Source organism: Rhineura floridana, chromosome 19 (genome assembly GCF_030035675.1).
Source record: "Rhineura floridana isolate rRhiFlo1 chromosome 19, rRhiFlo1.hap2, whole genome shotgun sequence".
Taxonomy (NCBI): domain Eukaryota; kingdom Metazoa; phylum Chordata; class Lepidosauria; order Squamata; family Rhineuridae; genus Rhineura; species Rhineura floridana.
This window is the reverse complement of record NC_084498.1, coordinates 28,449,856-28,476,740: the sequence shown is the minus strand read 5'-3', so window position 1 is coordinate 28,476,740 and position 26,885 is coordinate 28,449,856. Positions and strand designations below refer to the sequence as shown.

General features: G+C 50.2%; 2 protein-coding genes and 1 pseudogene across 13 annotated transcripts in view; all 3 read left to right on the top strand.

Moving 5' to 3' along the window:
- The window catches only part of CABIN1 (calcineurin binding protein 1), a 74,488-nt gene extending 63,817 nt beyond the window's left edge, over nt 1–10,671 (top strand). For all 7 annotated transcript variants that reach the window (XM_061602959.1, XM_061602958.1, XM_061602953.1 and 4 more), the window contains 4 exons: nt 1,701–1,995; nt 7,168–7,371; nt 8,935–9,167; nt 9,974–10,671. In XM_061602959.1, the coding sequence (XP_061458943.1) occupies nt 1,701–1,995; nt 7,168–7,371; nt 8,935–9,167; nt 9,974–10,117 (876 nt within the window). In that variant the 3' untranslated portion in view covers nt 10,118–10,671. The remainder of the gene's footprint in view (nt 1–1,700; nt 1,996–7,167; nt 7,372–8,934; nt 9,168–9,973) is intronic.
- A 135-nt stretch (nt 10,672–10,806) lies between these two features.
- LOC133373358 (T-box-containing protein TBX6L-like) overlaps nt 10,807–26,885 on the top strand; it is a 25,288-nt gene continuing 9,209 nt past the window's right edge. Inside the window, exons 1-4 of one of the 6 annotated variants that reach the window (XM_061602975.1) lie at nt 10,807–11,084; nt 12,516–12,660; nt 22,389–22,669; nt 25,797–25,929. In XM_061602975.1, coding sequence (XP_061458959.1) covers nt 22,654–22,669; nt 25,797–25,929 — 149 coding nt within the window. In that variant the 5' untranslated portion in view covers nt 10,807–11,084; nt 12,516–12,660; nt 22,389–22,653. Of the gene's footprint in view, nt 12,661–22,388; nt 22,670–23,516; nt 23,648–25,796; nt 25,930–26,885 lie in introns of those variants that run through there. The other 5 variants (XM_061602973.1, XM_061602974.1, XM_061602972.1 and 2 more) reach the window with 5 other exon arrangements.
- Nucleotides 25,431–25,550, top strand: LOC133373593 (5S ribosomal RNA; annotated as a pseudogene).

Here is a 26,885-nt window from a genome sequence, read left to right as displayed (position 1 = left end):
TGCTTGCTCCCTTCCCAGAGGCAACTTGCACAGCTCAGCTGCAAAAGGCTGTTCCCTTCTGGAGCTTTCTTGTCACAGTTCTTTCTCCCCAAGAATTGTGCCGCCTTTTAGCCTTCTTACGTTAAGCTCTTTCCATAAAAGATCAGCCGTTTTCTTTATCCTTGTGCTAATGACCCTTCAAGATCAGAATCTCCTGTGGCAACTTCTGCCTGGCCATTCACCATGCTGGCTACGGCCTGCAACCACTGGGGAGTGCTAGGTTGGCTACCCCTGTCTGAAAATAACAGCGTAAAATGTGAAATTTCCCCTGCTGGCAATCTAGGAAAGTCCCTGCAAGGTCTCCTTGATGCCAAAGGCGGTGGTGGGGAGGGGGCACCGCCAGAGGAAGCGGAGGGAGACCCAAGAAGAGCAGCTAGCCCCATCTTGCCTCTGTCTCTGGCCTTGCTTGGATTCCTCCATCAGAATCCCAAAAGTCCTCCTTTCTGGCCTGGATGTGGGCCCCTGACATCTTTGTGTGCAGGAAGGTGAGAGAAAAAGCAAAGGCGATGCAGATTGGCAGCGTGTGGGAGGAGGGCTCGTTTGCTCATTGCATGCCTTGCCTTTTCCCACTGGAACTTGCTTATTCTGAGCGACTGGGATGCCTCTGGAGACTCCAGGGGAGCTGCTTGCCTCTCAGCCTGGCCCGTCCACAGTCTGTGGCTGGCTTCGGGTTCCCCCTAATTCTTCCCTCCTTTTAACTGCTGCTATTGACCTACCTTAGAGAAGGTCATTCTGAGGGAAATGCCCACAAAGGGGTTTCAGGGCTCAAAGATCCCTTTATAAAGTGTAGCTTTTCCAAGGAACACTTAGCATGCTCCAAGTGGCGACAGATAGCCAACTTTCCCTCCCATCTTCTTGATGGCAAAACCCCCAAAGCCTTTTCTTACTTAGAAAACAGAACATTTTTATCTGCAGTGTTGGGGGAATGGGAAGCAATTCCTCCCAGGCCAGGATTTCTGGGCACCAGCCGGAAGTAGAAGGTCAGCAGCACTCTGGGCCGGTTTGCCCAAGGTGGCCATGAGCATCCCTCCCAGTTCACTGACCCTGACGTGGGCCAGCAGGAAACATTGACTTCCTCCATCAGCTGCCCTTTTCTTCTTGTTGTCTCTCTCTTTTACAACATATCAAAATGTTTCACCTTCCATATTTTTCCTTAATACTCTTGTGAGAAAAATTAGAATCCTTGTTTTCTTAATACTGGGAACTTTGAATAATTCAAATTTAGCCGTACTGATCAGTTACCGATCTTAGGATATCTGCCAGGGAGGCAGAAGGGAGAGAATGTGCACACGTGTGTGTGTCTTGTTAGTTTGCTTTGCATATTAGAGGTGACTGAAGTCCTGATCCTTGGCAGGATACATGGCAATAAATCCCTTTGAAATTGCTGGGACTCTGCACTTTTTAAAATTTATATACTGCTTAATTACAATAGTGTCTAAGAGATATACAACTAACTCAGTATGATACAAATAAAAATCAGTTAAAACTATAAATCAGAATTCATTTTATTTTTTAATTCCCTGCACTTGTTGAAGCCTAAAACTGCCCTCTGTATTCTTCAGAACGTGCCTGTCTGCTTGGACCTTTGGTCTTGGCAGCTCAGCCTATTTGCCCCACCGTTTCCAGTGCTTCCTCCTCATGGCTTTCTCCTTCTCCTCCAGTCCACAGGAGAGGTGCCGACTACTCCGAAGCACCCAAGAGACAGCAAAGAGAGTTGCTTCCTCCCAGCTGCCACCCCCACCTCCCTGGCGCCTCCTGCGGGGGCTACATACTCCCCAGCTTCAGAGGCCCTTCTGAGAGCAGCGGCTGACCTGCATGCCAAGCCCAAGACAGCCTCTCCCCCCTCCTCCTCCTCCTCTGCTTCCTCCTCCTCTTCCTCTGCCAGCGTCCTGCTGTTGCCACCCCAGGAGCAAGCTGGGGGAGAGGCCCGCGCCGTCATGTCCAGCCTCGCATGTGGTAAGCTAATTCATCATAGAGAAGCTTTGGATGGCACTTAATGGCGGATTTAGAGTTGCCGGGTTTCATCTGGGCCAGTTCTGTAAATGAAACGTGTTGGTGATTCCTGGGGGTGGGGATGGGGGTGAGGGCTGCTTTTGACTCTCAGTGGCTACGGGTGGAGCGTGGCCCTGGGTTCTGCAGGTGTAAGACTGCCTCAAGCAGTTACTCGCCTTTCTTGCGGTTCTGCGCTCCTTGCATGGAAGGATGGAGATGGGCTGCAATCTCATGGACACAAATGGTTTGGCACAAAATGCCACGAGAATGCCACGAGGACAGAATAGACCCTTCCGCCGGGAGGATTTGTAAGCAGATGAATCCTTTAAAGGACAGTGGATTTCAGAATGTTTGGGTCAGATTTCAGAAGCGATGAAACCAGTGTTCCATCCAAATCTTGGTTTCGGCAAACATCAGCTGCAGATGCACCGTGTAGGGGTTGGTGGGTGAACGGTTTCTCGGGGTGGGGAATGGGGCCCTTGTTGGATATGGTGCTCTGCAGGGATCCTGGCCTTTGCCTGCTGGAGCTGCATCGAGGCTGTCATGGCTTCATGCCCCTCTGGGCCTGGTGGGAAATTTAGTCACTCTGGAGATGAATGGGTTAGGCAGGTTGGCCAGCAGGCCAGAGTGTGCCGGAGGAGAGGCTGGGGACAGGACAGGCCTGGCTGGGCTCCTGTGGCTGCTGCTTCCCCTTGTGGTTGCTGGGAGCAGGAGAAGACGGGAAGATCAGGAGGCTCCTTGGGAACCCTCCTTAGCAGGCAGAGCCACAGAGGCCCAGGGACCATTGGGTGAAGATGTTGATAACGCCAGTAATTCCACATACACAGCAGTCCGTCCAGCCTCGCCTCTCACAGCTTTCCTTTTTTCTTTTTAACCTCAGCACTGACACTAGCGGTGGGGGGGCTGCTTCTGCATGGGGCTCCTGTTGCCCCTTGGGAGTTGCTGCCTGCTCACGAGGGGAGCGAGGCTGCCTGGGATGCTCAAGGCACGCTGACTTTGCTCCCTTGGAGGACCCACGCAGCTCTCCCGCATTCCCTCAAGGCCTCAAGAGCAGGCCTCTCCCTGCCCACAGCAGCATCTGGTCGGAGGGTGTTGGAAAGAGCGGCACTTCCCCTCTTCTCTGGCCTGGCTCTGCTTTTGTGCTTCCCCAGTGGGGTGGCTGTCTCCTGGCACCTCGAGAGAAAGGGGGACTTTGCTTCCTTGCAAGTAAACTTGGAGCTCTCAGGGAAGGGTCTCCTGGCCCCTTGGGGTTGGCGGCTGCTTCGGCATCTGTGGATATTTCCGGAGCTAGACATGCAGCCCTCCGTCTCAGAGGCCTCTGCAGGTGCTGCTTCTGGGTCATTTTACTCTGAGGAGTGCCTTCCCAGCCTTTATTCTGAGCATGCACAACTCATACAACAAGAGTAGCTCTTGTCCCTCGAGCGGAAGCATCTCCCAAGGACTCTTGAGGGTCTCTCTGTGGCTCTTCCTGTCCCATCTGCAGAAAACAGCAGCTGGGCAGAGGGCAAAAGAGCCTGGATGGGAGGCACGGGGAAAGGAGGAAGACTGTGACATACAGCAGAGGATGGCCTTGACCCCAAAGAGGCCTCCGCAGAGCTTGTCAGTCAGGTTCCGGGGGAGGGAAAGTATCCCTGTGAACAGGCCATGCCTTCTAGTAATAGCCCTGGGGGTGGAGGCTGGCAACTGCTAAGGCCACGTAACGTGCCAGTGGAACGGCCAAGACAGGTGGCTGTGAGAAACCCTGAAGGGCTGATAAGGCGGCTGGATTGTTCAAAGTGGGTGTGTTTGGAGAGAGTTTAAAGCATAAACAAGGGATGGGTCTTGTGAACCTGAAGTCCAGGCAAAAGCCTCCAAGTGCCTTTTGAGAGAGCTTTGCAACTGCTGAAGCCACCGACTCGCAAAAGGGAAGACGCTGCTCTCTGTTGCTAGGTTGCTTTCTGGGAAAAGCGCCTGCAGAAATTATGTAACTTGTTTGTGGTTGGTGCATGTGATGGATCCTCTGTGCAAGATGAGTAGGTGAGAATATCAGTTGCCAACCGATGAGCCCAAGCGCCCGCTCTCGGCATCTGCAAACACCAGTTGCCCAGGCAACAAGTGGGAAGAGAAGAGGCTGGGAAGGAGAGCGGGCGGGAAGGGGGTGGCTGTTGGCACCGAGTTTTTGCTTTCAGCCAGTTTCTTCTTTGGTAAAGCAGGGAGATGTTGAAAGGTATAAAATGCCTCTTTCTATCATGCAGCTATGGTTAAGGGGCTGTTTCAGGCAGAGTCTCAGAGCTTTGGGGGCACATTCTGTGATGGTCACACATGAAATCTCAACAGTGGGCTCTGTGCATGCGTGTGTGTGTTTTAGCCACAATTCTGGTTTTCTCTTTAAATGCAGTATTTTGAGTTGAAGTGATTTTGAACATGTACATTTCTGCGCCGCGGCCTGTTTTGCCAGGGAGGTTGTGAATATTGCTGCACGTGAGAAATGGATTTCTTTCAGGGATTTTTTAAAATTGGTAAATGAAATCTTTTTTGTACAACACTAGGAAATGAGCCTCTGATCTCGCCTTGAGTGTGCCCATTCCATCTGCCAGTTCAGAATCCAGGGGCTCCCAAGGAGAAAATGCTTTGTTTTATCTTCAGAAAAGTATTGGCAGAGCCCAGAGTGTTGCACCCCAGGCTTGGAGGTGGTGGCATTCTGAATAACGTAGGTCTTGTGTTGGCTCCTTCTTCTGGCTGCATGCTTTTGCTTGAAGCATTTACACTGCAGCACTCTCACTCTAGAGCAGATGTGGGGGACCTTTGGCCCTCCAGATGCTGCTGAACTACAACTCCCATCATTCCTGGCCATTGTCCGTGCTTGCTGAGGCTGATGGAAGTTGTAGTTCATCAGCGTCTAGAAGGCCAGAGGTTCCCCACACCTCCTCTAGAGCACATAATGTCCCTGCATCTCTATTTGGGAGTGGCCCCCACATGGCATTTAAATCTCACAATAGAGTTAAGAGTGAATATGGGGGAGGTTTGTTTCTGTTTCTGAAGAAGATGTGGGTCCCATTGAAAGCGGACCTTTAGGTTATGGAGACCCTGATGTAGGGAAGCCTCTCCTCCCCCCCCCAATTTGCATGTTTTGGGGGATGATAATATGTACGTGGTTCTCCCTGGGAGCAAGAACTGTTCTGTTCTTCTGGTAGCCAGGAAGACGCAGGATCAGCGTCCCCATTGCAGTGCAGATGACGAACCGGGTGGCATTTCTGCTGCTGGCACTGAGAGGGTGTTGTGTGCCTTGGACTCTGTGAGCAGCTTTCAATTGGGGGAATGGGGGTCAGTCGACTTGGGAAACTGAGGCCTGCACACACAGCACCCACAAGTGTCCAAGTCCTACTGCAATGAAGCATGTAGACTTTGAAGAGCACAGTCTGCTCTGGGAGTGGCAGCCCATCGAACACCCAGTGGGTGGAAGGGGAACAAATCTGGATGGGGGCCTTTTGCCATGGCCCACAGAAGGCCACCTTCAAAGTCCTTTTGCCACACCTAAAGTCCCTCCTTAGGCAGAAAGAACTCTGCTCCAGGCTTCCTCTACTGACAGGGACTAAATACGTGTGTGTGTAAACTAATGTCAAGTCAGAAGCAGCTGTTGTCCTCCCAGTGGTGGGACGGAAAGTATTTATTTTACAGTTTTATCCCCCAAACCTCTCTCCCTGTGTTTGCTGAAGAGGAAGTGGCAATTGACACATGAACTCGCCACTTGATGCATCTCAGTTCATAAAATGCAGTTGCCCCGAGGCTGAGTTGCTTGATGTGCCTCCCTTTCCTTATCCATTGATTAGACAGGACAGCCTGCAGCTCACTAGGAAGGCAGCCGCGTTCAGCCCAGGCTCGTGACTCAGTCGAAGCCCAGCAGATCTGGCTGAGTGGCAGAAGTTACAATCTGGCTCAGTGAATAATTAGCAAGATAAGCCACATACGGCAAGCTGTCATTAGGCAATAAAGCTGGTGCCTCATCTTTCAGGATGGAGGAGGGGAGCTAGAAAATGGGGAGACAAAACTCTGTTTTGCATTTTATGCTGCTCCTCCAGCAGAATTGTAAATTATTTTTGCCAGCTGTGAGTGGGAATGAGCGTGCCAAGGAGGATCCCAGTGAGAGCCTGCCCAGAGCCAGATTTGTTGAGTCTGGATAGCCCGCAAGTGGCCCCTGCAGGCGTCATGTGGCAGGAGGACAGAGGTGGCACGTCCAAATGGTGGTACAAATACTGCTGGGAAGTCATGCGAAGACCTCTTGAAGGGCTCCTCGTTGGCCCAGAAGGGTTTTGGTGCTGGGGTGCTGCCGGAAGCTTGCGTTTCCTCTTCAACATCCGCACCTAAAGGCTACTGTGCATGGGGGACCCCCTAGGGACAATGGCTTTGCTGTACTGGGGGTATGCGGCACTGGCACCAGTGGCTGGAGACTGCTGGCGGGACTCTGGTCCTGCTTGTGGGCCTTTTCTCTTTGGGACATCTGGTTGGCCGCTCTTGGGAACAGGAGTCTGGTGTATGGGCCGTCTTTGGCCTGATCCAGCGACATTCTTGGGTGTTCTAGCTGCCCTTCTGAGTGAGAGACAGAGGTAGCAATGCGATTGTAACTGTGTCTGTGTCTCTATTGTGGAAGGAAAAACTTTCCAGTCAATTGAAGGTGCTCCAAGGAACAGAGTTTATTGAGACAATACAAAACCAATAGCACAATTGGGAGAGCAGCCCCTAAGAACCACTCTGAAAAATCACAGCATTTACACAGCTTCTTTGAGCCCGCAGCAGCAGCCCAGTGCCCGCCCTTTGGTCAGGCTGTCCTGGGCCAGGAGTGTGCCCTGAAGCTAGTTTCTGCTGGCTTTGCTATAATAAACTGGCAGTCATATTCCTGCTTACCTGGGATTAAGCCCAACTGAACTCTGTGGGATTTTCTTGTGAGTGGTACGTGTGTTAGATTACACTGTTGATGATATGTTCTTGTATGCCACACCAAAAATACCCGTTTTTAAATACTCTGCATGAAGTTTGCACAGTGTTTAAGCTCTGCTACTTGTGGTGTTTCCCATGGATTTCATTTCCGGGATTAGCAGTGCGGAGAGGGAAATCTCTCTCCCCCTTTCTGAGTCACCTTTGACAATCTTTTTTATGCAGAGGAGGAGGAAGAGGAGGAGGAAGAGGAGGAAGGCAAGCTAGACCGGCCTCTAGAAGGACTAGGCTTGCAGCAGCAGCAAGAGTCTCACCTCTGCCAGCAAATGAAGATGGCGACGGTGGCCCCTTCACCCAGCCCCACGCCCTGGCCAGAGGGGCTGGAGCCTGTGACCAGCACCAGCTCAGAAGGGCAGGGCTGTGGCCGAGGTAAGGAAAGCCTGACAAAGCCTCCACATGTCGGTATTGGAAGTGTTGCATTCTCCCTCCAAGCCCTGAGACAACTCTTGGAGAAGGAGGAGGAGGCTTCTTTCTTTGGTGGGCAGGAAGCCTCCCTGCAGCAAAGAGCGATTTGACAGGTGGAAGGGCACGTTTCTGCTGAGCTCTCAGGAAGAGCTGCCATAGCTCCATGGGGGTGTCCTGACCAAACCAGTCAAAGTCAGAAGCAGACATGAAGCTGTGCTTTTCTTTAATAGATTTAATGGAAGTTTTCAATGCAGAGCGCTTCATGAACCAGCTTACAGGTTACACAGGATTCAGCATCTTTACTAAGAATAGCTAGGCACAACTACACTGCACTAAGATGTTGTCGCACCAATTAAACATCTCCTTACCAGCCTTAAGAAAGGATGGGCAGGCTCCCTACTTCTGAGAGAAAAGTGTCACTGTTGGGAGCATGCGCGCATGCAGGCGCTCCTCCTAACAGAGGCAGCAGGAACCCATTGAGCCTGCCAGGGCCACAGCATACGTGTTCGAGGTGAGGGCGGCTGGAATTGTAGAGTTGGAAGGGGCCTATAAGGCCATTGAGTCCAACCCCCTGCTCAGTGCAAATCCAAATTAAAGCGTCCCCAACAGGTAGCTGCCCAGCTGCCTCTTGCATGCCTCCAGGGTGGAGAGCCCACACATCCCTAGGCATTGGTTCCATTGTCATACTGCTCTGGGCCACTTCAGCAAGGTCCTCCTCCTCTGGAGGAGGGCTGGATGGTGGCGATAATGGCGGGGTGAGGGGAAGGTGGAGAGACAACGTCCTGATCGGGCAGCGCCTCATCCGTGGCCATCAGATCTCCTGGGGTGAAGCTGTCACTCAGAGGCACAGGAGCCTTCAAGCTCAGTGGCGTCTGAATGCACGTCACCAGCACCTTCCCCCCGTCCAAGTCTGTCTCCTTGTCCCCATCGCTCCATGCCCTTTCCATGGGGCTCATGACCGAGAGCACCCGCTTTGCATGCAGAAGGTCCCAGCTCCAGTCCCAGGTGGGGCTGGGAAGAACCCTGGAGAGCCGTTGCTGCCAGCCAGCATGGGCAATGCTGAGCGAGGTGAGCCAAAGGCCCCGTTGGGACAAGGCAGGCTGCTTAGGCCTTCTGTTGGCCTGCTGTAGCTCTGGGCAAATTCTTTCCTCCTGAGACCGGGGAAGTCTGACCTGAAAGTGGTTTTGACTGCAAGGGCTGCAATGGGCCCCCTCCATGCTGATGGGCGCTGTGTTGGGAAGAGGAGTCGGGTCGATCCTCAAGATGTTGCCCCAGAGAGGAGGAAGGAGTGCACGCACGGCAGGTGGTCTTCCTTCCTCAAGCAGTAGCCCTCTCCTCCCACCGCACCTCCCAGTTACTCCCCTCATCTACAGAGCAAACTGCACGGGGCTCACGTTTGCCTGTTGCGGGTTCTGCTCTTGTGCAGACATTCTTTTCCGTTATGATGATGATATGTCTGTTTACCCAGAGAATGTCTCGAGTTGACTTTCCCCTTTACCTTTCTTTGGGGGGGTGTCATTCTCTTAGCTTCCAGCTCGAAGGCTCACCTCTGCTCTGTAGCGCAGCAACCCTTGGGCAGCCAGCCAGGCAAGGCCGACAGCAGCCAAGTGAAGCCCCACCGTGTCCTGCCCAGCATGCCAAAGCTCTTCATCCCCTCTTCTGTTACCAAGTTCCCCCCCGAGATCACCGTCACCCCACCAACCCCCACCCTCCTGTCTCCCAAGGGCAGCATTTCGGAAGAAACGAAACAAAAGCTAAAGGTACTTCCTGGGGGCAGAGAGGGAGAGAGTGATCCTGGTCTCGGGGCCCTGTCAAGGCAAAGTTGCCTTCGGCTAGAGTCACACTGTTGGGGGGGGCGTTCTGATGGGAAGGGGGGTGGGAGCCTTGTGTGGCTTTCTGGGGCTTTGGCAGATGGGGGGTGTTGGCACGTGTGTGTTCAGACTGCGAGGAGAGGGGTTTCTGCAGCAGTGGTACGTCCAGGCAAGAGTCCTCTGCCTCCCCCTTGGGTTCTCATAAGGGGTGCACATAAGCATGATCACATCAACTTTTGGGGGTTAGCCTTGCAATTCTGTTCCCAAGCAGGGCCTCATCCATGCTTGCTGAGTGCTGTCTTCTTGATCTGGGAGGGAGGGTGGGTTCCCAGCCAAAGCAAAGCGTCCATTGCCTGCTTGGGTAAGGCAGGGGTAACGAACAGGCTGTCCAGCTGAGCAGGCAGACTAGGGGGGACACCTACAAGGCCCCCTTGCAAGCAACCATGGTGGGGGCCTAGAAAAATCCCTTTCTCCCTCCTTCCGCCCTGAGTGTCAGCAGGTTGATAGCGCACCCTGTTAAGAGACAAAATAAATCTTTATTGTAGTCAGTGATTAGTCCCATCCATCCTTCGTATTGGAAGAGTAGGAGAGGTTGCAGTCTTCCTCTGCAAGTATGAAGAGGTGGCTAGCATGGCCTTAAACATGCAGCATTAAACCTTTGTTTAATGAAACTCTGGGCGTGGAGGGAACTGTTTTGGAATCGTAAATCTTCCACTTTAATTAAAAAAAAAAACATATTCCTTTTTCTGGGCCAGTCTGCTATTCTTTCAGCCCAGTCTGCAGCAAATGTGAAGAAAGAGAGTCTTTGCCAACCAGCCCTGGAAATTGTGGAGACCTCAAGCCAAGAGTCCTCCCTGGAGAGCGATACTGATGAAGAGGATGACTACATGGACGTCTGATGGACGCTGCAGGGCTGACCCCTCCCTCCTTCCCTTCCTCTGGCTTCTCGTTCCAGCATCATGGCCAGCCACCATCAGTTACCACCTTCCCCGGTGCTGTCTCTACCGTTGCCTTTAATTCCTCAAGCAGTTTCTGGGCAGCCCCCTCCCCAGCCAAATCTGCCCTCACAGCCCCCAGCACCTCCTCCCTCAGTTCCTCCTCTCTCAGTTGGCGGCTTTTACAGGAGGCAGAATTTGGCTAGGTGGCTGAGCAGAGAGAGATCTGCCTCTCTTGTTACTTTCAGAAGAACAATTGCTTATTTATCTCAGTGTTGTCTTAAAACCACCAGATGGAAAAGACTGCTGGCCATCTTACAGCTCTTCAGGGGTCCTTGGACAGGCTGCTTAGGCCAACAGGATATCTTTGGTCTTACTGAGAAAAAGATTTCAGTACCATTTTGGTAATGTCTGCTTTTTACAGAATGACACAAAAAGGAGTTTATGTTTTGTTTTTCTATGTTTCTGTGTAGGAGTTGGTCACATTTATATGAGGGAAATAAAGGAAATGAAGCATTTTTTTCTACTGAATGTTAACTTTGTAATATAATGAATGCAAACCCTGCACTTAAAAGTGGGGCGAGTTGTGCACTAAGCATGCTTCACATAAGAGCTTGCCATGCTGGGTGGGGTGGGAGGGTAAGGGTTAAATAAATGGTGCAGTGCAAAGCTTTGTACAAATACACATTTTTCTAATAAAGTGAGCACACATTTCCCCAAGCCCCTGAATTCCTCACATCTTCTCTGCCTGCCCAGATTACTCTTCTCTCTCTTCTCTCGCATTCTCTAGAGGAGGCAAAGTTTCAGTGTTCAGGGGAGAGCGTCTCTGCAAACGGAGAGAGAGATGAATTCCAGTGAAGACAGAGAAATGCTGCTCCTCCCTAAGCATGCCGAGGTGGACAGTGTCGCATCAGTCTCTGCCTGGGCCAGAGTATCCTTCCGTCGTTCCCCTAAGTGAGCCGTGGGTCTCACTTGAACAGTTCTTCCCCATGAAACCACAACCCTGAAAAATAATTGAAATGGTCCCCTACATCCTACAACGATGAAGTGACAAATGAGGGCTTTTTATTTCACCCCTGGGTAGCTGGATCAGAAACCAGATCAAATTCAAGCTTGGTTTAGGTAACAATTCTTGAATATTCTCCTGCAGACTTCACAGGTACTAAATTTTCAGTTGTTTTGGGGAGTCCAAAATCCTGTTCTCCCTTAGAAGATTCAGGAGAAGAAAAGCAGGTTCTGGCCCTAGGGGAGGATTTTGAGATCTTTATTCCCTCTCCAAAGAAGTAATTCAATCTTTGCCTCTCCCTTCGGCTTTTCTTGGGGGGAGGGGGGCAGAAGCTGCAGCAGCAGACCAGGCCGGACTCTGCAGGTAGCCCTTGCAGCCACCACCCCTCCCGACTCTTCGTTGAGGCAGGGAAGGAGGGCTGCCCTTACGCTGCAGGCTCAGTCTATGGCCTGACTCCAAAAGTGAGGAGACCTCCTGTGGATGAAGACTGTCCACAGTGGGGGGCATAAAGATTTGCCCTCATCCCCCCCCCAGGGGGAAAGGCCCACCCATATTTGATGCAATTAGCTTTAAAAATCTTCTATTTAAGAAGAGAATGAATTAAGGCACTTAGAAATCCACATGTGGAGCTGATACGCTTCCCTGTGGTCTTCACGCCCAGTTGTTTTGCCCTGCATGTTGTGGGCAGCAGCCCCTTGCTGTACACAGACTCTGTCCTTTGAGGTTAGGGGGAAGGATGCAGGTTGGTAGTGATGGATGGTCTATGGGGGAAAGAGGAGGAAGAACGGCACCCGGCAAGATCGCAGTTGCTGTAACGGTGAGATGATCAGGCCCAGGGGGAGCCATCTAGTCCAGCCTCTTCTTCCCCCAGTGGGAAGCCCTCAAGCAAACAGGACCACAGTGCAACAGCATAGCCGTCCCTGCTTGAGATTCCCCTGCATACTGCCTCCAGTACTGGGCTGGTACACAGCCGCTGTGGCTGTAGCCATTGACCAAAGCACCTAAGAAGAGCCTGGTTGCTGGACCAGCCCAAAGGGGGCCCATCTAGCCCGCATCCTGTCCACACAGTGGCCAACCAGATGGCCCAAAGGGAAGAAGCCCACAAGCAGGATCTGAACTGCCTAGATCATTGTGAGGCAAAAGAACGGGTCAGTCCTGGCTCTGTTTTTTACAATTAATTACATCTTTAGAAATTGCAAGCGGGGAACTTTGCTGGTTTTACTTTTGAATAAACATTCACAAGATTAACCTTGAGCTGAAGATAAACCTGGCAAGATGCTGGCGGTTGGAATTAAGAGTTTATAATTTGCAGCCCTGTCTCTTATTAAACGTTGACACACCACAACTTGGCTTCAGTTTTGCCCAAAGGCTACCGCAAAGGAAGAATCCTGAGGTTGCTAGACCAAGGGGGGAAGCACAGGTGCTTCAAGGCAAACGGTGCAACGCTGTGCATGCTTACTCAGAAGTAAATCCTACTGGGTTCAGCGAGACCTACTCCCAGGTAAGTGCAGGTAGCATGACGTTGCAAGTCAGCATGGTGTGCCAGAGTAGAAAGCGTGTGTTGCTTACACAATGTGAAGGTTAAAGTGGGTGTCTTAATGTGCAATTTCCCTCACCCCTTCGGTGGATGTGCGAGTGTCCCGTACCAGTATTTTTGATCCTATTTCCCACTTTGACAAGGAAATGCTCTGAATCGCCTCTGGGATTCACCTTTCTATTATTCCTAAGCACCACGTAGGATCATTAGCTTTATGTGTAGCAAGTGACTGGGAAAGCTGCCCCAACTGAAGCCCTCCCTGGTCATTTAGTACTACACTTCAGGCCACACATCTGTACAACGGGCTTCTGCAGGCTGACGCATGCAGCGAGCCATCCTCTGTTGCCCTGGCACCGGCTGCATGCCTGGGCGGTTGAACCTCCGCACGCTGGCTCAGTCCTCTTGCTTGTCCATCTAGAACCTGGTTCTGCCATCAGAGCTGAGGCTGTTGTGGGACTTTTTGGTTTTGCAATATGCAGTCTTGAGGTTGAAAGCATGTTTTTAAAATTTGTGTTCCAGATGTAGAGCTTGTATTGATAAGTAGCGCTAAGAAGCTTTTTGTAGGGTTTTCTGCAGCATGGCTGCCTCTGCAGTGAAGAGATTAACAGTCACTTGTTTTAATTTTTCCATTTGTGAGGTAAATGCCATCCCTGCCTACTCCCAGGATTTATATCTGCAATTAGAGGCTTGTATATTTGAGTCTGAAAGGCCTCAGTTAGAGGGCCAGGGAGGAGTGTCTTTTACAAGCATCTCTTCAGAAAACTCACATTAAAGGGAAGCCTGGCCATCAGCGTCTGCTGCATCAATAAGTATTGAACGAATTAAAAGCAGTTCCCGCTGTGGCATATGTATGTAACACACACACCCTCACCCTCATTTGTTACTTTATTTAGTGCTAGTGTTTAACGAAAGCCAAGATGCAAAGTGAAATTCTGGCCAGAAATTGCCGCAAGTGGGAAGGGGCGGTTTATCCTTTCCTTGGTCGCCTCTTTCTGCTCCTGGTTTGCTCCCCCCTCTTGTAGTAACTCGATTTGCCCTCCTTGCACTTGGCTGCACACTTAACATCTCACAAGTGTGTTCAATTACGTGTGTTCACACAGCAATCCACAGGCAACCTCTTTGTCTTGCAGTCATCCACACATCCATCCACATGAAGACGCACATGTTCAGCACCTTCTGATACAATCACCCACTGCAAAGGGGGCAGTCATCATAGAATTGTAGAGTTGGAAGGGACCTATAAGGCCATCCAGTCCAACCCCCTGCTCAGTGCAGGAATCCCAGTTAAAGTATCCCCAATGGGTGGCTGTCCAGCTGCCTCTTGAATGCCCCCAGTGTTGGGTAGCCCATCACCTCCCTAGGTAATTGGCTCAATTGTCGTACTGCTCTAACAGTTTTTTCTGATGTTCAGCAAAATCTGGCTTCCTGTATCTTGAGCCCATTATTCCATGTCCTGCACTCTGGGACGATCGAGAAGAGATCCTGGCCCTCTGTGTGGCAACCTTTCAAGTACTTGAAGAGTGCTATCATGTCTCCCCTCAGTCTTCTCAAGGCTAAACATGCCCAGTTCTTTCAGTCTCTCCTCATAGGGCTTTAATTCCTATCCACTGATCATTCTTGTTGCCCTTCTCTGAACCCGTTCAAGTTTGTCTGCATCCTTCTTAAAGTGTGGTGTCCAGAAATGAACACAAGATGAGGCCTAACCAATGCCAAATATAGAGGAACTAATACTTCACGTGATTTGGAAACTATACTTCTGTTAATGCAGCCTAAAATAGCATTTGCCTTTTTTGCAGACACATTGCATTGTTGGCTTATATTCAGCTTGTGATCAACAACAATTCTAAGATCCTTCTCACATCTAGTATTGCTGAGCCAGGTATCCCCCATTTTACAACTATGCATTTGGTTTCTTTTTTGCTGGGTGTAGAACTTTGCACTTACCCCTGTCAAATTTCATTCTGTTGTTTTCAGCCCAATGCTCCAGCCTATCAAGATCATTTTGAATTTTGTTTCTGTCTTCCAAGATATTAGCTGTCCCTTCCAATTTTATATTGTCTGCAAATTTGATAGAATGCACCTTCTCATCCAACTCATTAATCAAATGTTGAGGAGCATTGGGCCCAGGACCGAGCTCTGCTGTTTCCTGCTCATTACCTCCCCCCAGATTGAGAAGGAACCATTGAGAAGCACTCTTTGAGTACAATTCTGGAGCCAACTGTGGATCCACCTGATAGTTGTTCCATTCAGCGCACATTCAGCTAGCTTGCTAATCAGAATGTCACGGGGCATTTTGTCAAAGCTTTGCTGAAGTCAAGATATATTATGTCCACAATATTCCCACAGTCTACCAGGGAAATTACCCAATCAAAAAATGAGATAAGGTTAGTCTGGCAGGATTTGTTCTTGATAAATCCATGTTGGCGTCCAGTAATCATTGCATTGTTTTCAAGGTGCTTACAGACTGACTGCTTTATAATATGCTCCAGAATTTTCCCAGGGACTGATGGTCAGGCAGACTGGTCTGTAGTTTTCAGGTTCCTCCTTTTTGAAGATAGGGACAACACTAGCTGTCCTCCAGTCATCTGGCACTTCACCCATCCTCCACGATTTCGCAAAGATAAAAGTGGTTCTGAGAGTTCCTCAGTCAGTTCTTTCAATACTCTAGGATGCAGTTCATTGGGCCCTGGAGATTTGACCTCATTCAGAACAATTGCTTGACTATTTGTTTATCAATCTTAAGCTGCAATCCTGCCCTTTCACCTTGTACTTCACGTTTCCCAGGAGGGTCATAGACCCGCTTTTGGGAGAAGCCTGAGCCAAAGTAGGAATTGAGCACTTCTGCTTTTCTTTGTCATCTGTTATCATTTTGCCATCCAATTGAGTAGCTGAACCACCATTTCTTTTCTCTGCCTTTTACTATGGACGTACCTGAAGAAAGCTTTTTTGTTGCTTTTGGCATCTCTTGCTAACCTCAGTTCATTCTCAGCTTTAGCCTTCCTGACGCCATCCCTGCAGTTCCGTTCTACCTGCCTGCACTCTTCTTTTGTGGCCTGGCCGCCTTTCCACTTCCTATATGTGGCCTTTTTGATTTCAGGTTATCTCCCTCTCCTCCCCCCCCCCAATACTTATTTAACCTTTCTGTTGATTAAGATTGTTATTCAGTGGATGGGTTGTATTTTCTTGTTATGTTTTCTGGGAAACAGGAAAATTATTTTATGGGGGTGCAGAGGGAAGAATTATTTAATTGTAAAGTTTGGTATTTTACACCAGGCTTCAGCTAGTGATCTTACGGTTCCAGTAAAAAAACAACATAGATCCCACCAGACTGAACCCCCCCGACCCCCTACTCTGTTTCCAAAGATGGAATGCAGACAACAGAGGTGGGGAAAGAGGGCTTGAGCACAAGAGCTTCCCTTTGGGCTTCCCAGAATGGGCATCTGGTGGCCACTGTGAGGTTATGCTGGACTAGATGGGCGCTCTTGGGCCTGATCCAACTGCCGCAGGATTCTTCTTCAGTTCTTAAGCAACTGTTTTGAAGGGTCTCCAAAAAGAAATCCTGAAGCATTAGGAATACTTGTGGGGAAAGAGCCTCCCCGTCCTAGGCCTTCCCTGCCTCCCTGTGGGATGCGAATCCCCCGCCACACGCACCCCCTGCCACCCACCGCTTTTATGTGTGGTATGCAGGTGTGCAGTCCTGCCGGATACTAGCTCTCCCTTGGACCAGAAGGAGCCTCGCAGCTTCTCAGGGCAGAGTTGTGTTGTGAGAGCCCCCCCCCTCAGCTGCAAGATGCCCATTTCCCTCCCAGCCACACCACATTGATGGGTTGTGTCTGGAAAAAAGAAGGGGGAATTGATTGTGAAACTAAGGCAAGGGAGGAGAGTGGAGAGTAAGTGGTTTGTATTTCTACCACCATCTCTTCTCAAAGTACTTTCACTACTTAATGGGATAATAAATCCAAAGAGAACCAGTTGCTGGGCAAAAGCTGTAATGAGGCCCATTTGTCTGTTAATGGGGGCCTTGTGAGTATTTTGTTTTACTCCAAAGCCTGGTGTTCACATCCAGGACAATAGCATAATAGCCAACCCTAATGACAGTGAGGAACAAAACCCCACATGTCACTTCAAAGCGCTAAGCAATGAGGGGGTGTAGTTGCAGGGGCAACACCATGCCCTCAAATCTTTGTTCCACCGTCAGATAGAGTGCCTCTCTACAGGGAGGCTCAACTTGGCTCATCATGGCTAAGATCCACTGAGAGACCTCCTGGCCCTTAGTTGCAACCATCTAATTTAGCGACCATCATAACATCTTAGCAATCTTAATGATGTGTTGAATGTGTACCCCTTGCTGCACATCACCCTAACTGGGTGTCCCTGCAGTCTAGTTTGCGGGGGGGGGGGAGCTCCTTACTGATGCCTCCACACTGGACACTTGTGGCCACCTCCCTTGCTGGCCTTTTCCTCTAAAGTATGAAGCCAAATACTTTAACTTCTCTTTGTAGGGAACGTGATCCACAGGCTGTTTGTTCTGGGTAGTTGCCCTTGTCTACGCCCTTCCCAGTTCTATGACTTCCTTATCTGAGATTGCTGTGTGTGCGCGCACACGCCACCAAAACTGTACACAGTATTTCAAATGTGCCTGCAACGTAGATTTGTATCAGGGTGTTAGGATTAGCACTGAGCTGAAATGGAGGAGAGCACATCTCTTGTGAGCATGTTTGCTTTCTATGAAAAACGCACATGGTCTGTTGGTGATTTACTGTGGGGTGTGTGAACAGGGCAAGTGTTTGCAGTACAGTTCCCCCATCCCTCTCCGAGTGAGAGATCCAGAGGCTGGGCTTTGTGTCGTCCCCACTCAGTCTGCTAGCGACAGGAGAGGGGAAAGTTGTGGGATCAGCACCTGAAAGGGAAGGGGCTGCAGATAACTCAGCAGACAGGTATAAAAGGGGGGACTTCAAGGCTATGAGAAACAGCCCCTCTCCTTCTCCCTCCCGGCACACAATTTCTGACCAAGAGTGGTCACTGAAGGATCTTTGGCGTGGCCAGGCTCCCCACCACTTCATTTCCAGCCTCTCCTAATTTCCCACATTTGCTGCCCTTCAAGGGAAGCGCTGCATGGGCTCCTGTACTCTTCCTGTCACTCTTCGCTTGTTCAGGAATTTGCTGTGATGTGAACCAGACTTGACTTGGGGTGCAGCCAGGGCTGATTTGATTTAAATCAAATTGATTTCAATCATGATTTAAATTGCTTCTCTGAAGGACTTAATTTTAATGATTTACATCACAGTTTAAATCACAGTGAGGTTTCTATTTAATTATTTTTTAGTAAAAGTACATTATTGTTTAATATAACCTTAATACATATTCAGAGATGTAGGTTTCTTTAGAAAATACAGACTAAGCAATTATTCTGAATTTTCAGATTAATTTTCATCAAAAAAAATGGGGCGATAATTTGGTTGTTTTAGTACTAAACCAGAATGAAGTCATTCAAGGACATGAACCATCTCCAACTGTTCCGTTCGTCATTATATTTTTGCCATGATGTGCCAGAATCACCACCACCAAACAGACTTTTAAATTGTACTAATAAGATTGTTTATTCTTCTGGTTAGCTTTCTTCAACAAACAGCAACATTAACAAAACGTGCACATGGATTTTTGAATGGTTAACCATTTCAAGTTTTGATAAATGTAAAGTTCATTAAAAAATAAAATTTTGGCAACTTAACCAAGTCAACTTGAGAAACTTAAAATATTGGGTGTACAGTTAACTCAGTCTTCTTATTTTTGTTCATTGTCTGGAAACGAAATACAAACTTTCCTGCTTTTTCAGTTCCCAACTTATTTCTCGATGTAGAATAAATTAGTCCAAAGGAAGAAAAAATTCTCTTCATAGCTGCAGAAGAGGCTACTGCTGTTAAGAGCGGTCAGTGGTCTCCTCCAGATCTGCTCCATCTCCCCAAATTCTTTGTTCACTGACCTTCTCTATTTTTGCACTTAGAGAGAGGCAAAGCTGAGAGAGAGAGAGAGAGAGAGAGAGAGTGTACTTCATGTACATCACCTGCAGAATAGGACTGATCAGGTTATCTCTCATCTCCATAAACTGCTGTTAACATATTCATAGACTATAATTAGAAGTTGTATAGTTAGTATTCATGATGATATCTTTGACCTAGGTTCTTCTTTAATTTAATTGTTTTGAGAAAATATTGAAATCCAAATTTAAATTGAAAAAAGTCCAGTTTTTTAAATCAAATCATTGATTTTTATCAACCCTGGGTGCAGCCCTAGAGCCACTGAGGGGCCTTTGGAAGTGCCCCTGTCGATGGGGATGGAGGTATGCCAACAGGATTTCCCCAGGCCACCAGCAAAAGGCGTGCCGTGGGGCAGATGGGGAGTGTGAGGTCATCCTGGTGACCTGCATGCAGCAAGCGGTCTGGGATGGGGAAGTCCTTCCCTCCCCATTGCACTCTGTGCAATTGTATGTCCTTCACCAAGCGGGGACTCCTCCTGGCATCCATGTAATGTCCCCAAGACCTGTGTGGTGGCTGCCTGCTGCTGCTGCTGCTGCTGCCGGGGAGCAGGTGGTTCTGTGCATTTGCCCTGTGGATTCAAGGCCTGGGCTCCCTCCCTCTCGCCTCTGCTAGGACTGGGTGGCGGCGGGGGTTGTGTTCGTCATGGTGTTGCCGTGCAGTAGGGGAGTGGGAGGGGGGGATTGAGTTCCTGTCTCCTGGAGCCCCCCACGGGGGCTGAGGGAATGAGGCTGTTGGGCGGATGACATGTGCCCAGACCAGACTGCATGATGACTTCTGCCTGTCTCCCTGCCTGCCTCTGGCTGTTGCTGGGCGGCATTGCTGCCCCTGGCCCTGCTGCCCCTGGCCCTGCTTGGTAGACTTCAGTGTAGAGCTGTTTTTGCACATGGGGCGGGTGGGGGGCACTTGGGCCCCAGTGTTGGGCTGCCATCTTTCCCGTAGTTTGCACGGAGCTGATGAAGGACCCATTTTGACCTGAGCCAAGAGCGGCTGTGCTCGGGGGGTCCTGGTTTGGGGCTTCCCATTTGGGGCATCTGGTTGGCCACTGTGAGGCACTTCCTATGTCCTTTGGAGCTGCTTTGGGCCATCTGGGCCTGTGAAACACAAAGAGGGTCCCTGCCCAAGTGGGCCTGGGTGTCGCTCTCAGGAAGGGGGTCCTGCCGGCAGCTGCAGCCTTGCTGTGCTCTGGGCCTGCTGGGTTTGGGGGCCGCCCCCACACTGCCCGCTTGCTGCCACCGCTGCACCCTCCCAGCCTCTGCATCTGCTGGGAAAGAGGGCAAATGTTCCCAGGGCTGCAGGGCCCATGACTGCCCTCCCCCCACTGTTATCAGACACTTTTCTTTCCTCCCTTGAGAGCTATTTAGAAGCTCTTTGAGAGCTGCCAATAAACTCTTTGGTGTGAAAGTAAAATTGCCCCCCCAACTCCCTGGGCAATCTTTAGCTGCCGCTAATGGGCTGACCTGTCTTCTGAATGCTCCTGTGGGCCTCCTGCCTCCCCCTCAGAACTTCAGGGACTGTGAAATATATCTTCCTCTCCACCCCCCTCCAGTTCTAATAGCACAAAGCTCTTCCCGAGGGTGGGGTGGGGTCTGAAGGGTCTCTCGCTGCCCCTGTCTGGGGCACACAAGCAGGTCCTTCTGCCACAACTGGAGCCACAAACGGGCCCCCTCAGCATCCTGGGAGGGGGCTGGAGTGCTGAATCCAGGTTCAAATCCCCCCCTTGGGCAGAACACTCCCCGGGGGTGGTGGTCATGGGCCCATCACCCTCGCCAAGCCTGACAGGCTTGTTGCCAAAATAAAGGGGGGGGAGAGCCGGGGGGGGGGAGATGAAATGGATGTGCGTCTCTCCCTCATCCCATGAAGTGCTGTTGTGCTGGGGGGGGGCACAGTGGCACGCTCCCCAGAGCTAGCGAGAGGGCCCTAGTGCAAGGCCCCAGAGGCTTCCCCAGCCCCACGCCTCCCAGGGGCCGCTGGCACGCTCCACAGCACGGCACCATTCATGATGCACGATAGCCAGCTCCTGTGGCCCAGAAGCGGAAGCCAAATGTGCTGGTCGTGACTGACAAACAGCAGGATCCTTGGTGGGTTTGCTTGGAAGTAAGTCCCACTGACGGCTTACAATGAAATTGCAGCCTAAATCAGGCTTAACTTAGTACATTGGATGCAGCTGACAAATAGCACCTTCCAAGGTGCATTTACTTGGAAGTAACTCCTACTCAGAGTAGACACATTGAAGTTGGTGGACATGATTAAGGTCGATCCATTCATTTCAGTGGGTCTCCTCTGAGTAGAACTGAGTTGGAGACTGCCTGGTTTCAGTTGGGCTTACTCACAAGTGAACATGCCAAGGATTGCTATCTCAATCAGGCTTACCTGCCCACTACCTCCAGCCCATGAGTAGCCTTGGATCTGGGCCACCATGCTGAGGCCCAGAGGGCAAAGGAAGCGCTGCAGCCGCCCCCCCACCCCCCCACAGGCGGCCCATTTGAAAGAGCTCCTAGTTTTGCATTCCTTCCCAGGACATCAAGTGGCTGCAAAAGGGTTTCCCCTCTTCCCTCTGTGCTGCTAACTAGCCAGGAAGGGAGGAAAAGAGGAGCCTTCCTTTTGATTTTCAAGAAGAGTCCCCCCCCCTCACACCAGGGGCTCTGCAAAGACAGGCTTCTTCTCACCTTCCGCCTCTTCTCTTTCTTACTGTTTTATTTCTACAGGCCAGAAGCCACGGTAGGCATGGGGAGGGCACTGGGCATGGGCGCTGCCTCCTCCTCCTCACCTTTGGGACAAGGAGGCCAGCCTCTGTGGAGGCGGATAATGTGCTTGTCCTGTGCAGGACACAAAATGCATGGGGGGGGGAGCATGTTAATGTGAGTGTTTGGCGCAAGGGGAAAGTGCTGCTTCAATGGCCTTACATGATGCCATTGGTGTCAAGCACCCACCCCACTCCTAATGCTAGGCTGTGCAACTGGTATGGTGAAACACAGCCAGTTCTGGGGGGGAGTGAGCCTTAGCCAAAGCAGCAGCAATGCTCTCCTTGAGGACGGGGCGTGAGCTTGTGGCTTCAAGTCCTGCCTGGCTGGAAGGGGCATCCGTAGGGACCTGGAAACAACTCTCAGCCTAAGGCTTCTCCAGCCCCCTTTGCACCTTCTGGCCCCAATCCCATGGCTCCGCTCTGCTTGTGGACAGTCCGTGTGCCAAGAGGGATGGGTGCCCTTTGCCTTGGGGGACTCCACCCTGGGGGTGGCAGCAACCCCCCCCTCTGCCGCTGACCTTCCCAGCTGCTCAGGTCACCCTGGGCCCCTTTGCCTCATGGCAGAAGAGAGGGGGCCAGGGAGCACGGGACCCACTTAATGTGGGGTGCAGAGTTCCAAAGGGCCCTGAAGGCAGCCTCCCTCCTCCTTCCAAGGCAAGTGGAGAGATGGGGGGGCAGGCACATGCACACGCTCCCCTTGTTGTTTCCAGCCAGGGCAGTGACTTCTTCCTCTCTGCCCTTGGGTGTTGTGCAGGGGACTGTCCGCTTGGTTGGACCTTGCCAGGATTGGTCTCAAAGGGCATTAGCAGTAAATCGAGGTGCTTTGACTTTCCCGGAGTGTGTCAAAGCCATGTTGATCCACTTTGATTCTCTCTCTTCCCCCCCCAACTCTTTGGCCCCCACCACTGCAGGCTGCAGATCCTTCCTCTCTTTGTTTCTTTTGGACATCAAAGGACTGGGGGGAGGGGGGAGGGCTGGCTCCTCCCCACTGGTTAAGCCTTCATAAGGCAGAAACTCACCTTGGCTCTGAGCTGAGTTGTGCCGTGGGGCGGCCCAGCAGGAAGGGGGCAGCCTCCTCCCTCCCTTCTGCTTTTGGGTTTGGAACTGGACAGCTGCACACTTCCATGCGCTGAGGGCAGTGGTGGATCTCTCTGGCTCCTTTGAGCACCCAGGAACATGCAAGCTGGGCCTGGTAGGCGTCTATTCTTTTGTATTTCTTACGCCTGAGGGAGGGAGGGAGGGAGGGCAGGAAGAAGAGGCTCTGCCTGCCTGGTGGGAGTTGCTTTCTGGACAGTTGTAGGCATAGGCTGAGGGCCTGATCCAGTTGGAGTCCCGCTTGAGTGGATCTGAGCAAGAGAGCCTTGCTGGGCTCTTGGATTGCTTCCTTCATTGCAGCATGGCTTGCACAGGAGAGGTCTCTTGGATTGGGACCTGAGCATGAACAGCCAGCTCTTTCAGTGCCCCCCTCTCCTCTTCCCACAGATGGGCAGGACTGCCTTTAGGCAAACCTGATCAGCCCAGTTGTAATGCCTTCCCTTCTTCCATAAGCCCTGTGCAACGTCCAGCAAACTAGCTTGATTCTGCCTCCTCACCCCAGCAGTCTTGTTGCATCCTGGGGCTCCCTGGTGGGCAGAAAGAACACTTGATCCACTTTTCTTTCTGTCCTGGAGCTCAGAGGCACTTGCTGCAAATCCACGTCCTTCCAGGACCTGAGCTCTGCTTTCAGAGCCAGCTCCTGGGTCCTTCTGTGGTAACTGAATCTCTTTCACCCCAAGATGGTCACATGTAAAATGCTTCCCAGTGTCAACCAGTGGCCACACTCCAGTGGAGTAGTGAGGAATGTCCCCCGTTTCCAACTCTGCAGGGTGACCATTGCCTGTAGCCCCAATAACTGCCCCAGTCTGTTTGGGGGGGGGGTTGTTTTGGGCTTAACCTAGAAAATAAATAGCGTGTGTGTGGCTTAGGTTACCCACATTTTGGGCAATTTTTATTTTTATCTAGTTTTTATTGACAGATATATCCAGCAATGTTATATTTTCCATCATTTATTCTACAGCTTTCATTTTACACCATATCGAACTAGAATTTATCCACAAAATTATGAGACATTGACATACACTCCAAACAGAATGTCTCACATCTTATACATAAACAATTAATTCCTCCAAAAGTAAGCATTAATAAAATATTTTGATTAAATCAGTTGTTTCAAAGTATCACAAAAGTGTTCCAGAATGTGCTTGTCATTCTTTTACTTTCTTTCCTATCTTCCCAGTTATTAATTTTATAAAGAGAGTGTATTCCATACATTTTTGGGCTAGCCCCGCTGTTGTTGCTCCTGAAAGACACTTCCATTTATTTATTTATTGCAATTCCCAGTCTGGACTGTTATAACTAATTTCCTAATCACCTCATAGTATGAACTAACTTGGCTATGTAACCCGAGTCAAATATCAGTGCTGTTAAGGGCAATAAATACAAAGTCATCAGTTTCATGAATGCCACAGCATCCCTCCAAAAGATCTGATCTGTGCTCCCCACAAGATGCTGATGGCTAGCTGTGACATCTTTACAACTATTCTTCCAGTTAGATACTGATTTTTATTTTTGTTATTAATGATTATTACTTAATTTGCATGCTGCTTTTCCTAATTAAGTGCCCAAAGAGCTCTCAGCACAAGAATAGCTCTACCAGTTGCAGTGTGTGGGGGGGTAAGATACCATTTATACAGAACCTTAGAATGATTCTCCCCCAAATTAGTAGTGATAGGATGTCTGACTTCCTTGCTGACACCCCACCTTTTGTAAAAGGATTTTTTATTATTTATCTATTTGCTTACTCAATTTATATCCTGCCCTTCTTCCTAGAAGGAGCCCAGGGTGGCAAGGGACTGTGGCAGCAGCAAGCGCGGTGGGGGGGGGGCGCCAGGTGGGGCATGAGCCCCTCACGTATTTCCTTTTTGAAAGAATCTGAGCGTCCCAGTGCTATGATGGGAAGGGTTTGGAGGTGAAGCGGCTGCGGCTGCTGTCTTCTTCATCACCTCATGCAGCTGCATCCACTCTGCTCATGGAACTCCAGGCTCTCCCTCACCGCCATGGATCTCTGTTCCTGCTTTTGCTGTGGCACCAGCGCTCACCCCTGCCCCAGTCAGCTTGCAGGGAGCCTCAATCTTCCACCGTGGCCCAGGTGCTCAGTGACACACACCCCTTACCTGGCAGAGATGGAGCCTGCTCCAAATGCCATCCTCGGCACCCCTTTCATTTTCCCCACGTTGTGGGCTGCTTTCAAGCCCCTGTGAGAGAAGACAGAGCCGGGTCTGGCAAGGAGACGTTACCAGTCTCCAGTAAACTGGGTGTCACTTCTGTGATTCATTCTCACTGGATCAAAGCAGAAGACAAAGGGCACCAAATGATTTTGCCTTTTTTGTTGCCTGCAAGAAGCTGTGTTATGTGAAAATTGGTTTTGCTACTTGTCATTAAGAGCAAATCCTCTCTCATGGAAGCTGAATAAGCAAAGAAAGCCCCACACCCGGTTTCTCTCCAGCTTGCAAAGTAGAAATGCTAGGGTAAATGTTAGGGATGCTCACTGTATACACACACACACACATATCCCTCTGGGTCCTACCCATCCATGGGAGACCCAAGTAATATTGCAGGGCTTAAAGCAAAAAAAGGGGGGACAGCTCTGCTAAGCCTTAAAAGCCAAGCAGTGGCCAGTAAGATCAATCTTAGTGGGGGGGGGGAGGCTGAGCCTGAAGAAAGCATGCTTTCTGCTGGGGACAATGATTGGGAGGGGGAGGGAAAATGGGCTGTGGGGCTCCCTCTGCTTGACCAGTTTGGAAGCTTTTCTCAACGCCTAGATGGTACCAGCTGGGTTAGTCTGTTGGAGCAAAAACAAATGAGTCTAGTGACACCTCAAAGACTAAGACATTATGGCAGGCTAAAATTTTCATGCCTATGGCCATACTACCCTGAAACACGCCTGATCTCGTCTGATCTCAGAAGCAAAGCCGGGTCAGGCCTGGTTAGTACTTGGATGGGAGATCACCTGGGAATACCGGCTGCCATAGGCTTAGAGGAAGGCAATGGTAAACCACCTCTGAATACCTCTTACCATAAAAATCCTATGACTGTATCCAAAAAAGATTCACAGGGTCACCATAAGTCGTAATCGACTTGAAGGCATATAACAACAACAAAGGTTTTCATGGACTGGTCCAGGGCAGCTTACACCGTAATAAATGTGTTAACCTTTAAGATGCCAAAAGACGACTCATTGTTTTCTCAAAGTCTGATTCTGCCATTTCTTTCCGTCCAAGACACAAAAACTCTCCCTGAATCTTTGGAGACCTCTTCTCATCACAGCTCCATTATGGTCACGCTCGAGGACATGGACCTCTGGATGAAGTTTCACCAAGTGGGAACGGAGATGATTATCACCAAGTCTGGACGGTGAGCTCAACCACATTTCCTTTTCTTTTGAATCTCTGTCTCCTCAAGGCTAGAAAGTCATGTCTGCAAAGGGGATGCGACACTCTTCATGGTATCAAAACTTTGCAGTCTCTTCACATTACTTTATACAAATGCTTCCTTAAACTAGCTTTTCCCAACCTCCAAGCGTGTTGGACTATAACTCTCACTGGCCCCAGCATCATAGATCTGTATTGGCTGGGGATTGATGGGAATTACAGTTCAAAAGTTCTCGAGGGCATCAGGCAGAGGAAGGCTGACTTAAAACCATATTGTCCTTGCTGGGGAGAAGCTTGATTTCCTGGACATTTCTTTTTCATTTTCTTTATGCACTGAACTGTGAATTCTAATGAGGGCCAAAGCTCAGTAAGGAGAGGACATGCTTTGCGGCTTCTCCAGGTGCAGCCAGGAAAGTCTCTCTGAAAACCTGGAGAAGTGCTGCCCGTCAGTGATCCAGCCGCAGGGCTTTTGTGATGTTCGTAAAGAGCGTCCTAATTGGCCTCCTGGTGGGCTACTCCTGCCTGGAGCAAGAGGGAGCCCTCCCAGGTGCAGCTTCTAGACATGCGGGAAGGGCTTACTCCAGAGGAGACAGTCATCCTCCTTGCAGCCTCTGTGTCACAGCACACAAAAATCCTGCAGAGTCAGCCAGTGGGGGGAAAAGTCAATTCAAACATTAAAATGTGCCAACGCACAAAATGAAAGCCAAGGGAATCTTGACGAAGGAGACTCAACAAGTAGCTCCAAAGGCTGCTGATACCTTTTCCCGAGTTGCCTTCCTTGAGAGACTGTACATAAACCATCTTCCCTTCCAAGGAGGTGACTGTAACCGAAAGCTCCATTTCTGAAGTGTTTCCAGTGATGAGTCAGGCAAAACCTAAAGAGGGAAACCCAAAGACAAACGGCCTTAATTTAGGCTGCCTCAGGCCCTACAGAGACTC